Source organism: Amphiura filiformis, chromosome 16 (genome assembly GCF_039555335.1).
Source record: "Amphiura filiformis chromosome 16, Afil_fr2py, whole genome shotgun sequence".
In the NCBI taxonomy this organism is placed as follows: domain Eukaryota; kingdom Metazoa; phylum Echinodermata; class Ophiuroidea; order Amphilepidida; family Amphiuridae; genus Amphiura; species Amphiura filiformis.
In genome coordinates, this window is record NC_092643.1 from 10,318,585 (window position 1) to 10,335,205 (window position 16,621).

The 16,621-nt window shown below is 35.7% G+C and overlaps 2 protein-coding genes across 2 annotated transcripts; both read right to left on the minus strand.

The window, feature by feature from the left end:
- Positions 1-819: 819 nt before the first annotated feature.
- Positions 820-2,529, minus strand: LOC140136498 (uncharacterized). The gene is made up of 2 exons (XM_072158212.1): positions 2,206-2,529; positions 820-1,061 (listed from the first exon to the last, which is right to left on the minus strand). Exons 1-2 carry the CDS (start codon positions 2,504-2,506, stop codon positions 901-903), a joined length of 462 nt encoding a protein of 153 aa, XP_072014313.1. The 5' UTR covers positions 2,507-2,529; the 3' UTR covers positions 820-900.
- An 835-nt stretch (positions 2,530-3,364) lies between these two features.
- On the minus strand, positions 3,365-16,363 carry LOC140172416 (hepatocyte nuclear factor 1-beta-like). The gene is made up of 7 exons (XM_072195565.1): positions 15,547-16,363; positions 11,417-11,616; positions 10,825-11,008; positions 7,076-7,263; positions 5,266-5,489; positions 4,535-4,739; positions 3,365-3,606 (listed from the first exon to the last, which is right to left on the minus strand). Exons 1-7 carry the CDS (start codon positions 15,969-15,971, stop codon positions 3,365-3,367), a joined length of 1,668 nt encoding a protein of 555 aa, XP_072051666.1. The 5' UTR covers positions 15,972-16,363.
- Between the last annotated feature and the right edge of the window lie 258 nt (positions 16,364-16,621).

The following is a 16,621-nucleotide window of genomic DNA, read 5'->3' on the forward strand; positions in this document are numbered from 1 at the left end:
ATAATGCATACAGCACATAATAGAAATTACTCTTTCTGCATCTGTATGAGCCATCAATACATGCTCTAGTCTCATCTAAAGACACCTCCCATGAATGCAGGATGGTCAAAATATGAGGTGCGGACTGCGGAGGAGCTGTTAGGATCCAAAACCAAAAATTGTCAAAAGTAGACTGATTTTGAAAGATTTTGCCAAAAAGTATGGAGGTGGCGCCCCTAACACCCTCTGGATCCGCTACTGTTTTGGTGTCTCCAATGTTTCAATATGCAGGAAAAGGAATTACAGTGTACAAAGTAGCCAAAGAGCTCTCTGTATTCAATTTGTTATTTTCCATTCAGTGCATGGAAGTGTAAAACCACAGACAACAAACATGGTATGATGATATGAAATGATCTCTGGAGACCACCTGAAAACCAAAATCTCACTGAACTGTTTTTGGGCCAGAATTTCAGGTGTTTTTTTTAAATTCTGGTATCCTTTACTGTCTACTACCTTCCACTCTTTATACTGGAAAATACTACTCTGTAGGAACTTCTCCTTGAATTAATTTTATATGTAAAATCTATAGAATACCGCGACTGCTGGGGTAAAAATTGTTACCTCCATCTTGTATATTCTCTGGGTATCAAATCTCATACACCAGAATACCAGGTCAATCTCAAAGACTTCTCTGTTTAATGCAGGCTACTGACCAATGTCACTAGAGATGAGGATAATCTCATACACCAGAATACCGGGTCAATCTCCAATACTTCACTATTCAATGCAGGTTACTGACCCCCGGTACTGACCAATGTCACTAAGGGTGAGGATAATCTCATACACCAGAATACCAGGTCAATCTCCAAAACTTCACTGTTCAATGCAGGTTACTGACCAATGTCACTGGGAGTGAGGATGTTACATTCCATTGGAAGCCGATACTTCAGTAGCCACGGCATAGCCTTCCAATGTCCTATTGGTGGAGTGATCATCTTGATCTTTAAGACGAGCTTGTAAAGTCTTCTGTAGATTCTGATTTGTAAGGCTGTAATCAAGAACTTGAGTTGTTGGTAACATATCTGTAAAGGAAACATAGGCTATTTAGTAATTGGAAATATTGGTAATATTGTGATAGTGCATTCCTTCTGTATGTATGTGGATGTGAATGTGGGAAAATCATTTGTTCAGATTTATTCAAGATTTGGACATTTTCTTGACTATTTCTTGACTTTTCTTAACTATTTCTTTATTTAAATTTTAAAGAAATAGTTAAGAAAAGTCAAGAAATGGTCAAGAAAATGTCAGAATCTGAACTAAATCTTGACAAATGAACTTCCTATACGTACAGTTTGGTAATTGTTTTTTCTTATGTTTTCTTGCACATTCATCATACATGATTCAGTGGCGTGCACAAAGTGGGGGGGGCAATTTTTGTTGTAGATAACGCTAAAACCGCACCTTACACCCCTAAATCAGACTCCATTCAGGGGAACTGAACAACCTGGCCCCCCACTTTCAATGTGCTGCGCATGCCACTGACATGATTGATGCAAGTTAATCACATTTTAGCAAACCAGGTCCTACTTTTGACCTATTACGGTACAGCTTCTTTGTCAATTCCAAAATCAATTCTTTATAAAAAAAACATCTTGAGATTTCAGGTTTCTTTTTTGACTAAATTTGGAGTGAAACTATCACTATCCAACCACCTATCATATGGAGAAACCAAATTCAGAGGGATCTGAGAATGAACTTGCATGAAGTAGAGATGCAAGCAATTTTGTGCAAAATTTGTTGATCCCCCCCCCCCCAAATAAAATTCACTTCCCCCCAAAAAAACAAATCCTGGTGCCGCCAGTAGACAAAACTGAACAGAGGAAGCATACTCTGCAGAGGGCAAAAGGACACACTGTCCTGAGCAGCTCAAAAACTCAGAAGTAACAGTCCAAAAAGAATGTGTATCATCCAGGCCCTAAAGTGTACATATTCAACCCGGTCCTAACCCCCTGGACACTGGAACTGGTCATCTAACAGCATTTCTGATTGGTTGATAACTTAAAATGCTCATTTCAATTGCCAATTATGACTAGGCTTTAAACTATTTATGGTCAAACTTGCATTTGCAGAGGATCTTATTAATACCCTCCTTGATTGGTTCAAAATTGGACACAATATTCATTTTAGCCAATCGGCAGGTAGTTCTCATAATGATAGGTACTCTACCTGTTTGCCTGATGTCTTGCACTTGTCCAACATGCTGTAAGTTAGTGGTATTATCCAACACAGATAGTCTCTTTGTTGACAGGCTCCCCATCTGACCCACCTCTGTGATCTTGATTTGAGGATTTAATGAGGAGAGTGTTGTCATGGTGAGAGCACCAGAGATGTTGAGTGGGAGGGTGGTGAAGTCTTGTTGTATAGTGACTGGTTGTTGGTCTAGAGATTGGGGTTGTAGGTAAGCTGAAAGGCTTAGTTGTTGTTGGTCAGTACTTGTTTGCGTTGCTCTTGTGCCAGCGGCATCCATCTCTGCATTTCTTGTTCCAAAAACTAGATAAAAAAAAGTTATAATTTTATAGACATTTTTAGTTAGATAGATAACATATTCAAGAGCCACACATAAAATTTAATTACTATTAACACTCCTTTGTTTTTGATATAATACAATTAGAAGAATAAAATGTCAATTTCCTGTCAATTTCATGCAATGTTGTTTAATAGTAACGTTTTGTTGTAATTACTTATTTCATATTCAAATTCATCAAGTTTTATATTTTGACCAGTTTATCATAAGTATTTTTTTTCTGTATTTGCGCCAGGAAGTTACCACAAAATGTTTTTTTTTTGTTCCAGGTTTGATAAAATACACAAAATCATTTTGGGGGTGGCTTTGGGGGCACCAGCCCCCGGGGTCAAAGCACGGGGTGAAGGGGCGGTGGAAAGAAGAAGGGGCGGCAAAAAGAATTAGTAAAGAAAAAAGGGTGGAAAAATGTGAAAAAAATGATGTACTATACATCAAAATGTGTTGCTTTTGGGGCGGTAGCGCCTATAAATCGTTTTTTTTTTTTTTTTTTTTTTTTGCTATTCACTTTTTCAAACGACCGTAAAAAAATTGGGGCAACCTTTTCGGGCTGTTGAGGAAGGGGCGGCAAAATTGGATGTTCTTCAGCCCCCAGGGAAGGGGCGGCCACGGTACGCCACTGAAAATGTAACCTAAAAGCATGAGATATGTTGATTAATTTCATCAAATATAAATATTTTGACAATGGCAAAGCCTCAAGTATCTTCATTGGTAGAAACACAAAAGTTTGTTTACTAATTATCAATGGACAGTTCTACCAATTATCTACTTTATTACTTAAATGTTTAAAAACATTTTGTGGTATTATTTACCTTGATTCAGCTGTTGCAGAAAGGTAGCATCTATACCCTGCAAGTTAACATTCTGCTGCTGCTGTTGTTGTTGCTGCTGCTGTTGTTGTTGTTGCTGTTGCTGCTGCTGATGCCTTTGTTGAGCAATTTGCTGATTTCTTAACTGCTGTTGCTGTTGCTGACTCTGCAGTAGTCGCTGATTACCATGGTTACTTGTGGTTATTCTTTGTAATTGATTTGGATTATGTGTGATAGCTGGAATTTGAAAAGGTTAAGAATGCGTTAGAAAGGGTTGGATAAGGGTTCAATTCAATCATTTTATAGTACCCCAATTACTGTTTGGTTGTATGTATATAAAATTCCAAGCACTTGCATTTCAAGGTGGACACCATGCTCGTGTACAAAAACAAGTAAAAAGGGTTGTTTTTCAGCATTGGGCAAGTACAGCGCTGTACCTGTTTAGGGTGTCAAAAATGCCAAAAATCAGGAAAAAGGGTATACTTTACCAAGCAAAATACTTGCTTAGCGTACCAAAGTTTAATGGCAAAATAAAAAAGGGGTGAAATAGGCTATGTTTGGCTTCTATCAAACATATTGTAGGGTAAAATATTAAAAAACATCAAACTACTATATTAAACAAGAACCAGAACATGAATTTTTACTTTCTTAGTGTTAAAAAAATGGCAAAATACTTGTTTAGGGTATGTTGTGCATGCGCTGAGTAATACACGTTTAGGGTGTGTTTCAAGAGTCCATACATGAGCATGGTGTCCATCACGTAATGTAAGTGCCCCCCCCCCCGGGACTGAAGTATAGAAAATTATTATTACATTGGTGCTTTTTGGAGCATCTACATAAGAACTTGTTTCACAGTATAGCTGTCTCAAAAGTCAAAGTTGATATTAAAAGTTTTATTTTAAGTTGTGAGCACTACCTGCTGATCTAACATTGCCTCTGATTGGTCAATTACGTGATATCTTCACTTTAATCACCAATCAGAATGAAGCTTTGCAAATAATTATTCTAACAATATTGCTGATTGGTCCAATCAATAATGTAAACTTTTCACCCCAATTTTTTTTGCATGGTGAAATTATTCTAACAATGTTGCTGATTGGTCCAATCGATAATGTAAACTTCTTTTTGTCCAATCGGCAGGTAGTTCTCATGGGGTTAAACATACCTGTATTTTGTGTTTGTCCATGATTCTGTAACAGAATTGCATGCTGGGATTGGTTGTGATTGACTCTAGATATCTGATGATGTTGATGACCCTGCTGTAATGTTGGTGACATTGTACCCATATTGCCACTGAGACGTGTTGAACTAGTAGCATGAGAATAGGTTGGAAGTTGACTTACTTTTGCACCATTTGAATGTAAGTTAGTCTTTGGAAAGAAAAAAAAGGACAATAATAAAAGTGATTATTTGGCATAAATGCTTTTAACCATGTTTACAACTTTTTACCCCAGCTTTTTACAATAGATTTTGTCTAGAGAAATCAAAAGTATGAGACCCTTATGATAAAGTAAGATTTTTTATGGTTTGATAGCGACAAGTGCAAAGGCTAAAAGCAGTACTATCTGCATCATTCTTTAGCGAACATGAAACATGATGGAAGCAATCCAGAAAGCAGAAATATTACATTTAATTGTCATACTTGAAAACTTTCAAAAAGTTTTAAAATTTAAATCTTAAAAGATCAGCATGACTATTGGGTACCCTTCTTCTTCTGCAGTATAATCACACAGTGTGTGAGATATGGATTTTGCATATTTGGCACAAATAAAGTCTTCAAAAGCCATGAAAAGAAAGACTTTTGACCCTGCTCAGAAGTGCAGATACATTGCTATTCTGGTGCAGTTTTGGGTAATTGACACTCAACTAACTTCTAAGTTACTCCTTAGAACTCACCATAGTTGTTAATTGCACTGAGTTACTATTCTTGCTTGCCATATGCTGATTACCCATCATGCCTGTGTGTAGATTAGTAGTCTCCAACCCAATCAGAGAAACCACTTGATTGCTACCAATAAGACCAGAGTGTCCATTTTGTATGACTGCGGCTGTGACGGAGCCTTCATTGTTCATGACAATACCATTAGGTGAATTCGCAGACATTACATCCATTGTATTACCTGAAGAGGAAAATAAACTATATTAATATCCTTGAACAAATTCAGTTTAATGATTACAGAGCTTGTTTCTCTCACTTGCCAATACACTTACCCTTATCGCGTTTCAAGCACCCCAGTAACAAATTGAAAATATTTTATAAACTTTTCCCATATTTATTGTTATAAAATGCCTTTAGTTTATTAAGATTAAAAACATTAAGGGATCCAAAATGAGCGTTTATTGCGTTTCGACAGTATTTTTTGTGGTACATGAGAGCACCTCAGACCTATCGAATTGCATTCTGAATACTGAAGCATGTCTTTCTGATATCAAATAATTTTCATTTTTTAAAATCACAATATAATACAAATTTTATGACAAATTATAAAAATTTGATATTTTTCAAATTTTGATATATAACAGTCCTCGAAGTAAATTATATAAATCTAATGATATATTCTTAAAGTGTATGTAGCAGGGAGGAAAAGCCGACGGTCAATTGAAAATTTTGACCTTTCATATTGAAGATATGGATTTTTTCCCAAAAAGACCTAATTTTTTTTGGGTGTTTTGGGAAAAAAATCCATATCTTCAATACAAAAGGTCAAAATTTTCAATTGATCGTCGGCTTTTCATCCTACCTATACACTTAGGTAAAATTATCAGATTTATAAAATTTACTTCAAGTACTGTTAAATATCAAAATATCAATTTTAATGATTTGCCATAAAATGTGTATTAAATTGCGAATTTTAAAAATCAAAATTATTTGATATCAGAATGACATTCTTCGTATTCAGAATGCAATTCGATATGTCTGATGTGCTCTAATGTCCCAAAATAAATACTGTCCAAACGTTCATACCCCAGCCCTTAATGTGGACTAGAGAAATAATTATCAGCAAAACATCAGTTCAAGGTCAAACTATTGTGTTTTCAATGAAGATAACTGAGTGACCAAATTCATAGTATCTTTTGCTTGTATACATGTAGACTCTTTTTCAAGTTAAGAGATCCAACCGTGAACATCCATTGGAAACTTAATAGAGTACCGAACTGATGACGTCACAGAAAACTTTTTTTGCATTTTAGCGTTTTGAATACCATGTATCAGTGGAGCATGATGAAAAACATCCACAGTCCAAATTTGGTGGGAAGCGGATCATGAGGGCCCGAGATATGGCCGCATGAATACCTAATTAGTCCCATTGAAATCAGTGTAAATTGGCCTGGTTCCAAACAGTTATGAACCAGGCCAATTTATACTGATTTCAATGGGGCTAATTAGGTATTCATGCGGCCATATCTCTCATGATCCGATTCCCACCAAATTCGGACTGTGGATGTTTTTCATCATGTTCTACTGAAATATGTTCATGAAAATGCTGAAATGCAAAAAAGAAAATTTTATGACGTCACACTTCGGTACTCTATACTTCATACATCATAACAAAATGTCTGATCATTTCAAGTTGATCCTGTGGTGTGTTTGGAAGATGCAAGCATCGCAGAAACACCAAAAACAGACGGAGAACAGATGAAGAACAATCATTTTGATTTTACCTGTATAAGGATACAATTACCTTGATCAAGTATCATAACATACCTTGTAGCTGTGGTGAATATCCATAATTACTTGTTGCACAAGAAGTGGTATCATTGGCTAGTTTGTTCTTAAATGCTTCTTCTTTTCTTCGATTTGCAAACCAATTGTAAACTCTGACCTCTGTGACGAGATTGGAACCCAAACCAGACACTTGCGAAGGCATTACACCTCTTTGAATGCATTCAGCCCTGTGGAAGAATTTGTAATAAGCAATAAAAAATTACTACTGATTATACCAATTTTAAAAACAACCAACTAAGACCCATACCTGGTATTTAAAATAACCTCACTCTCTTAATTAGCCTATACATCATACACAATGAACTGTTACCATAAATGTGGTGTGATCAAGCAAAATTAGTCTGAAATCGGTCATATTCAATTTTCAGTTTCTTATTGGATTGTAACAAGCATTTGCAAAGCTAATAACATTTTGCACAATTGAAATTGGACAACTAGTTCAAAAGACATGAACAGTTGAATGGACCAACAAGCAATGCAGACTTCCCCCACTCCTATGGTATTGCAAAGTCTATGTTACTTGTGGATGTGATATGTTTTTAAAAGATAAGCCATCATGGTAAAATACCAGGTCAACAAGCAATGTGGACTTTCCAGACTTTGCAATACAATGTAGGGTAAACCTTGGTTAACATACAAGATTAACCAGCAATGCAGACTTTGTAGACTTTGCAATACATGTAGGATAAACCTTGGTTAACATACAAGATTAACCAGCAATGTGGACTTTCCAGACTTTGCAATACCATGTAGGATAAACCTTGGTAAACATACAAGATTAACCAGCAATGTGGACTTTCCAGACTTTGCAATGCCATGTAGAATAAACCTTGGTAAACATACAAGATTAACCAGCAATGTGGACTTTCCAGACTTTGCAATACCATGTAGGGTAAACCTTGGTTAACATACAAGATTAACCAGCAATGCAGACTTTGTAGACTTTGCAATACATGTAGGATAAACCTTGGTTAACATACAAGATTAACCAGCAATGTGGACTTTCCAGACTTTGCAATACCATGTAGGATAAACCTTGGTAAACATACAAGATTAACAAGCAATGTGGACTTTCCAGACTTTGCAATACCATGTAGGATAAACCTTGGTAAACATACAAGATTAACCAGCAATGTAGACTTTCCAGACTTTGCAATACCATGTAGGATAAACCTTGGTTAACGTACAAGATTAACCAGCAATGTAGACTTTCCAGACTTTGCAATACCGCGTAGGATAAACCTTGGTTAACATACAAGATTAACCAGCAATGTGGACTTTCCAGACTTTGCAATACCATGTAGGATAAACCTTGGTTAACATACAAGATTAACCAGCAATGTGGATTTTCCAAACTTTGCAATACCATGTAGGATAAACCTTGGTTAACATACAAGATTAACCAGCAATGTGGACTTTCCAGTCTTTGCAATACCGCGTAGGATAAACATTGGTTAACAGACAAGATTAACAAGCAATGTGGACTTTCCAGACTTTGCAATACCATGTAGGATAAACCTTGGTTAACATACAAGATTAACCAGCAATGTGGATTTTCCAAACTTTGCAATACCATGTAGGATAAACCTTGGTTAACATACAAGATTAACCAGCAATGTGGACTTTCCAGACTTTGCAATACCATGTAGGATAAACCGTGGTTAACATACAAAATTAACCAGCAATGTGGACTTTCCAGACTTTGCAATACCATGTAGGATAAACCTTGGTTAACATACAAGATTAACCAGCAATGTAGACTTTCCAGACTTTGCAATACCATGTAGGATAAATCTTGGTTAACATACAAGATTATCCAGCAATGTGGACTTTCCAGACTTTGCTATACCATGTAGGAAAAACCTTGGTTAACATACAAGATTAACCAGCAATGTGGACTTTCCAGACTTTGCAATACCATGTAGGATAAATCTTGGTTAACATACAAGATTATCCAGCAATGTGGACTTTCCAGACTTTGCTATACCATGTAGGAAAAACCTTGGTTAACATACAAGATTAACCAGCAATGTGGACTTTCCAGACTTTGCAATACCATGTAGGATAAACCTTAGTTAACATACAAGATTAACCAGCAATGTGGACTTTCCAGACTTTGCAATACCATGTAGGATAAACCTTAGTTAACATACAAGATTAACCAGTAATGTGGACTTTCCAGACTTTGCAATACCATGTAGGATAAACCTTGGTTAACATACAAGATTAACCAGCAATGTGGACTTTCCAGACTTTGCAATACCATGTAGGATAAACCTTGGTTAACATACAAGATTAACCAGCAATGTGGACTTTCCAGACTTTGCAATACCATGTAGGATAGACCTTGGTTAACATACAAGATTATCCAGCAATGTGGACTTTCCCGACTTTGCTATACCATGTAGGAAAAACCTTGGTTAACATACAAGATTAACCAGCAATGTGGACTTTCCAGACTTTGCAATACCATGTAGGATAAACCTTAGTTAACATACAAGATTAACCAGCAATGTGGACTTTCCAGACTTTGCAATACCATGTAGGACAAACCTTGGTTAACATACAAGATTAACCAGCAATGTGGACTTTCCAGACTTTGCAATACCATGTAGGATAAACCTTGGTTAACATACAAGATTAACCAGCAATGTGGACTTTCCAGACTTTGCAATACCATGTAGGATAAACCTTGGTTAACATACAAGATTAACCAGCAATGTGGACTTTCCAGTCTTTGCAATACCATGTAGGATAAACCTTGGTTAACATACAAGATTAACCAGCAATGTGGACTTTCCAGACTTTGCAATACCATGTAGGATAAACCTTGGTTAACATACAAGATTAACCAGCAATGTGGACTTTCCAGACTTTGCAATACCATGTAGGATAAACCTTGGTTAACATACAAGATTAACCAGCAATGTGGACATTCCAGACTTTGCAATACCATGTAGGATAAACCTTGGTTAACATACAAGATTAACCAGCAATGTGGACTTTCCAGACTTTGCAATACCATGTAGGATAAACCTTGATTAACATACAAGATTAACCACCAATTTGGACTTTCCCGACTTTGCAATTCCGCGTAGGGTTAAACCTTTGTTAACATACAAGATTAACCAGCAATATGGACTTTCCAGACTTTGCAATACCTTGTAGGATAAACCTTGCTATGCTTGGTTAACATACAAGATTAACCAGCAATGTGGACTTTCCAGACTTTGCAATACCATGTAGGATAAACCTTGGTTAACATACAAGATTAACCAGCAATGTGGACTTTCCAGTCTTTGCAATACCATGTAGGATAAACCTTGGTTAACATACAAGATTAACCACCAATTTGGACTTTCCCGACTTTGCAATTCCGCGTAGGGTTAAACCTTTGTTAACATACAAGATTAACCAGCAATATGGACTTTCCAGACTTTGCAATACCTTGTAGGGTAAACCTTGCTATGCTTGGTTAACATACAAGATTAACCAGCAATGTGGACTTTCCAGACTTTGCAATACCATGTAGGATAAACCTTGGTTAACATACAAGATTAACCAGCAATGTGGACTTTCAAAACTTTGCAATACCATGTAGGATAAACCTTGGTTAGCATACAAGATTAACCAGCAATGTAGACTTTCAAAACTTTACAATACCATGTAGGATAAACTTCGTAAACATCATACGGTATGAGATCAACAAGCATGACAAGTTTACTCACCCATTACATCGAACCACGAGGCTCTCCCTCTCTTCCTTGCTAGGATTTCTGTTCTGTTGATAGGCATCATACAGTATTTGTTGTGAAGCTGGTCCCCATTTGAATCGGTTCCGTCGTTGTTTCTTACATGGAGTCTCACCATCATCTGTTGTAACCATCATCATCTTACCTGGATTGTTGAACTCTGAAAGTATGGGCATAGTGAATGGAATTGTAACTATACTGAGCGCGAAAAGTTAATTTAATTCGTAATTAATTGGCACAACAGACTAAGAGGCCTCTCTGAAGTCTAAAACACTGCATTTACAATTATTATTGATGTTCCAAATAACGGATACATCCCGCTATAATATTAGACTAGGTATATGTAGAAAATGAAATAAGGCTCGCTATGTCGATTATGAAATAGGGTTGGGATTAGGGTTAGAATTATAAAAACGGCCAGGGTTAGAGTTAAGGTAAAAGAATCCCTCCCTAATTCTAAGCTCCATGGTTATGGTCTAACGTTAGATCTGGTCTGACTTGTTTTGTGCATACACACCATGCACCCTGCACACCCCGTGCACACACCCACCCCACCCCCACAACTTACGTTGCATAACTTCCTGTTGTTTCTTATCGAACCAGGCGTAAAGTAAGGCTCTTTTAATACTTTTCATGGGTGTGCCTTTATTCAGATGTTGTGATAAATGGCTCTGGTTCAGTCCTGTCGCATCTACTACTTCACGCTGGGGTATGTTGTGCTGCTGCATGTAGGTTTTAATCATCTTAGCAACTTGCCAAGAATCTTGCCTGAAAAAAAATGATAATAATATTTTTTTTTTAAATAATATTTTAATGACGATAATAACGCTTTTGATGGAGTGGTGAGGTACTCAGCAAACACAAAACGTTTTATTGTCGGGGTATATTATTTTAAAAAAAATGTTATTAAAGAGTTGACGAAATAATATGGCAAAAATATTTGCCAAAATATTTTACAACAACATTTTTTAAATGATGTTGTAGTGTTTTGTTTTTGTGTTCATGTAAAACGTTTTAAAAATGTTTTCATGACCTTTAAAGGGGCCATATATAAGCCAAGTTCATGCTCTCCAAATGGAGAGTTTTATTTATCATGTTTATAGTAATTTCAAGCTCGTTTTCGACTGTATATTCAGTCGGGTGATTTAAAATTTTCAAACTTTTTTTCAATCAAAAGGAATGATTCTCAATCTTTTAGCGATTAAAGTTATGAGCAAATCATTTCGATTGAATTTTCAGTAGAAAGGGTTGATTTTCATTGTTTTGTCGTTTCAAGATAGGGACAAGTCCTTTTCAGTTTGAAAAGTCCTTTCCAGTTGAAAAAAGTTTGAAATGTTCACTCTAAAACAGTTTGAAATTTCATTCTAAACATATGCAACACATGTCATTTGGCAGTACATTAGGAGTAACACTTGATTAGCAGTTTGGAATGAGATTTCAAACTGTTTTAGAGTGAACATTTTAAATCTTTTTTTCAACTGAAAAGGACTTGTCTTTAATTTGGGACGGCAAAAGATTGAAAAACAATGAAAATCAATCCTTTCTACTGAAAATTCAATCGAAAAAGATTTGCCCCTAACTTTAATCGCTAAAAGATTGTAAAAGATTGAGAATCACTCCTGTTGATTGAAAAACAAAGTTTGAAAAATTCAAATCACCCGACTGAATATACAGTCGAAAACGATTTGTCCCTAATTCGGGCCGGCGAGATTGAAAAGTCAATCTTTTTGATTGAATATTCAATCTAGCAATTTAAGAGAGCATGGCTCACTTCTTGACTTCAATACATCATAATGTACATGTCGTAATGAATGATTTCAAAATTCGTAAATAACTGAATAACTCTAGTTCTTTTTATATAAATCATATCGGAGATTTAAAAGGCCTGCAATAAGTTTTAATATTATTATTACGACTATACAGTGATAATAGTGATGTCGAATAACTTTCAGAACTTCTTTGATTTGCAGATCCAGCATACTGCTATATAGAATAATTACGAAACATAACAGAAATAGCCCTCGTTACATTTGAACTAATTTCATTTGTATATAGCGAAACCGCTATTTATATTTATACCTCTCCACATACATGAACAAAATAAACTACACCTTTATGTTGATTTTAATAAACCATTGAAAAATCCCTGCAAGATCGGCATATATCTTTTGATATAAACTATATCTACATCAATATTTTTAGAACTTTAAATAATTATGTACATAAGCTTGACCTGTGAAACCGATCTGCAAACACGTGAAACGTGTGGCAAGTGCATAAAAAGTTTAGCCACTTCCGATGCATTAAAAACATCAAAACTTGAAAATAGTTCCTTCAAATGTAGCTAAAAGATGGGATTTTTACAACTTTGTTCACCAGTAGCAAAAACTACTCAATGTTATTGTTCTCTTCAATAGATTTTAGCGTCCTAATATAAATGATCTGGCAAGTAGCTGTCAGTTTTATGGTTAATGAATAACAGAAAATTGTACCGAGTTGCGATCAGGGTGAAAAGCACGAATGGACGGATTATTAAGAGGTTTATTTGTCTATTTGCATTGTGTGTAATATCAAATGTTTGATTAATTTTATACAGGGGATTAGACCGCAACAACGTAATATAAAACACGGAATGTGTTGGTCTAACATGTCTGGCGTATAAGGACTAAAATATCTGAGACAACAAATCTTTTCTTTTCAGCTAAATATTGTGTTTGTTATAACTTTTTATTGAAACAATTATAAATTTGAGGAACAGATTCTTTCAAGCTTTGTATTAATTTTAATTAATTAAAACTGATTGCAAATCTTCTTGTGAATTCTCGCCGAAATTCCGAAGGTATCAGACGAAATATTTTCCTTCATCTACTATGCCAGAGAATAAGAATGATGACCAATAGCAACTCCTTTCTTTCCGAAAACCATTACTGTACTATGAGGCCTAACCATAACGCCTAACGTCCAATTCAGTTTATAATGGCAAAGCCATAGCAGTAACATCAGTTGGAGTCATATTTTGGGGTACGTTTGAAACAAACGTGAAACAAAAACGCCATTTTCCTCCGTAATATTTAACTTTATTCAGTTCTTTATTTTTCAAATTGTACTTTTTAGTAATAATGATAATCATTATATTGGACTTTGCGTATAGAAAAGATGAAAAAATCAAATCAAATCAAACCATAAAATATTAGTTAGATCAAGACAAAACTCCTAAATAAAACACAATTAGGGTTCAAGTATTCCGATCCAAGTTCATAATGCCTTATGTATACATTGAGTGTTTGGACAATTTCAGAGAAAGCTTTTCCTTTTTTTTACTTAAAAACAAAATCCCCCCACTTCAGTTCTTGGTACTTTCGAACTTCTAAAGTATTATGAATTTAAATTGGTGAATAGCCAAAGGAAAAGTAGAGCGAGGTACTGGATTTGGAGTCCCAAGGGATGAGGGAATGAACGGGAACGGGAATAACTATCACGAAATGAACCAGATGAAACAGAAATTAAGTTTATGAATTTATTATGAATTTACATCATCAAACGACTAAGCAACATTACTGCCTAACTATTGATAATCACATTTGTTTTTCCAAAAACAACCTTTTTTTCCGACGAAATTGGTAATTTGATGAAGATGAAGAACTCTCGCGATGAGCCAAACAACTTCTTTAATTAAGCACGGCACGGGTGACGGTAAAATGAGACAAAAACAAGAAAAAAATGCAATTTGCATGGGTTTTATTCTTTCTAAGGCTATCTCTACGAATCTACTCTACCTCAAAAAGCACCGATACATCAAATTGTGGCAGATTGGCGATTGGTTTTTCAATGCCGTGCATCATATCAGCCAGCCTACGGATTGGTACCAGTTGGCGGCATTCACTGGCCAAAGTCCACCAACCACATTTTCACCAAAAACAACATCCATCAACGTAAAATTAAGCATACGACACGCAAAATGGCGTCGAAAATAATGAAGAAATGCTGCCATTATGTTATATTCCGTGTTTTATTTTATCCCAGAGAGACATATGTTTGTGGTTGAGCTTCAAATGTTGGAATGACCAAAGGCTATCCGAGTTGAAACAGATAGACCAAAATGGGCTGGCCCATCATAAGATAAAGTTATAAACTTTGCTAATCATTTATAGGGTTGTTTTAACCAGTCAGTAATTAAGTCATAACATCGAGTTGATCATTATTTTCTCAGGTTAAACTAGTTACTTCATAACCCATGTTTGTATTGAGGTTTGTGAAAACTTTTTTCCCAATCACATTTGACATTTATCTGGCATATTGGGGGTAAAGAACTACTTCGGATTTCTGCACGGAAAATTGAATTTTAAGATGCTCTTTTAAGATGCATAGGGTGTGGCATTGTTTGTCTGCATCGTCGTCGTCATCGTGATGTCATCATATTTGGCAAAATATTCAGAGTTTTCGTAATTGTCAAGAAGCCTATTTTGTGGCGGATATCTATATGAATTTGTCTAATATTTTCCCTGTTTTTGAAAGTTTAGTTATTATTTCGTTTTAGATGCGTTCGGCGATATGAAAATCTACTCTTAGTCTTAGGTTATATTAGGGCCGTAAGAATTCAGAATTGCGGTATTGTTTAGTAATCATCTTGTTTAAGCATTTTTCTAAATTAAAAAAAAAACCCGTCATACATCAATAATTTTTAAGACAAAAATGTACCTTAATAATTGGTCCCGTAATGATCCAGGTTCCATGGGGCCATAATCGACCAACTGATCATCGTCGTCATCATCATCATCTTCATCATCGTAGTTTTCTTGGTTATCCTCCGCCGTCGGATCATCATCACCCATGCCATTTTGGTTTTCACTTGTCTGCATGAGGTGATGTAACTGATGTTTTGTCTTCATTTGTGATGCTCCAGATGCTAAGCTGGTGATATTTCCAATTTGAAGATGATCCACAGTAGTTTGCGGTTCTTGTCCACTAGATATTGTCGGATCTGTAACGACTGTGGATGTTGATGATGGGGGTAAGATCTGAAACTGGAGATCCAACTCGCTTAAAATATCGTCAATCGTCACGCCGGAATCAAAAAGCGCGTCCAACATTTTACGCTGAAGTTCTGTCAGTTTTTTCGGCATCTTTGTGATATTACTGATTATAACTTAATCGTTTATATAAGTTTTAATAATTGAACATGAGAACAAAAACAGGAATTAATTTTGGTACATAACGATTAAGAAAATCGTTTCCTTTGTACAACATACAAACACCTGTATCATAGCGAAAGATAGCAATCGCTGTGCACTCTGTGCATGGGGTTGCCCGGTTTGCCGCACGTACTTAGCACATTTTGAGCTCCATTGCAAAGTACTTAGCTGTATAAACATACTGAACAAGGAAACGTTAGCCATGTATGTATGAAATAGGCGGATAAAGGTTAAGTTGGCAACACTCAAATTGCACCAAATAATTCAACATTTACTGTTTTTTCTAAATTTTGTGGGGTTTTCACAAATTATTCCAGAGCAAGTTGTAACATAAGTATTTTATAATAAACATGATTGCGAAACATGGAAGCAAGTAAAACATCAAGTTAGGAACTCATAAATTGTATAACATGGTGAAATTCTGTAAGTTTTCAGTGTTTTTTGGATAAAATGATTCTTCAAGTTTCACCATAAGCGACTACTAATGATAATAATTGGAGTCCTCTGATTGGAACAAAGTTTCTAGCCCAGATAAAGGTCTAGTTAAGAATAACTAACCAGATCTAATAATAATAAATGAT

Bases quoted from the DNA above. Each gene is read 5' to 3' on its own strand.
- LOC140172416 (XM_072195565.1), bottom strand. From the start codon at position 15,971: ATGCCGAAAAAACTGACAGAACTTCAGCGTAAAATGTTGGACGCGCTT. The intron at 11,009-11,416 runs GTAAGTTGTGGG...CCATACTTTCAG, and splicing joins ACAACAGGAAGTTATGCAAC to AGTTCAACAATCCAGGTAAG. The intron at 3,607-4,534 runs GTATGTTTAACC...TTCAAATTCCAG, and splicing joins TGGACAAACACAAAATACAG to CTATCACACATAATCCAAAT.
- LOC140136498 (XM_072158212.1), bottom strand. From the start codon at position 2,506: ATGGATGCCGCTGGCACAAGAGCAACGCAAACAAGTACTGACCAACAA. The intron at 1,062-2,205 runs GTAGAGTACCTA...TTTCCTTTACAG, and splicing joins GCAAGACATCAGGCAAACAG to ATATGTTACCAACAACTCAA.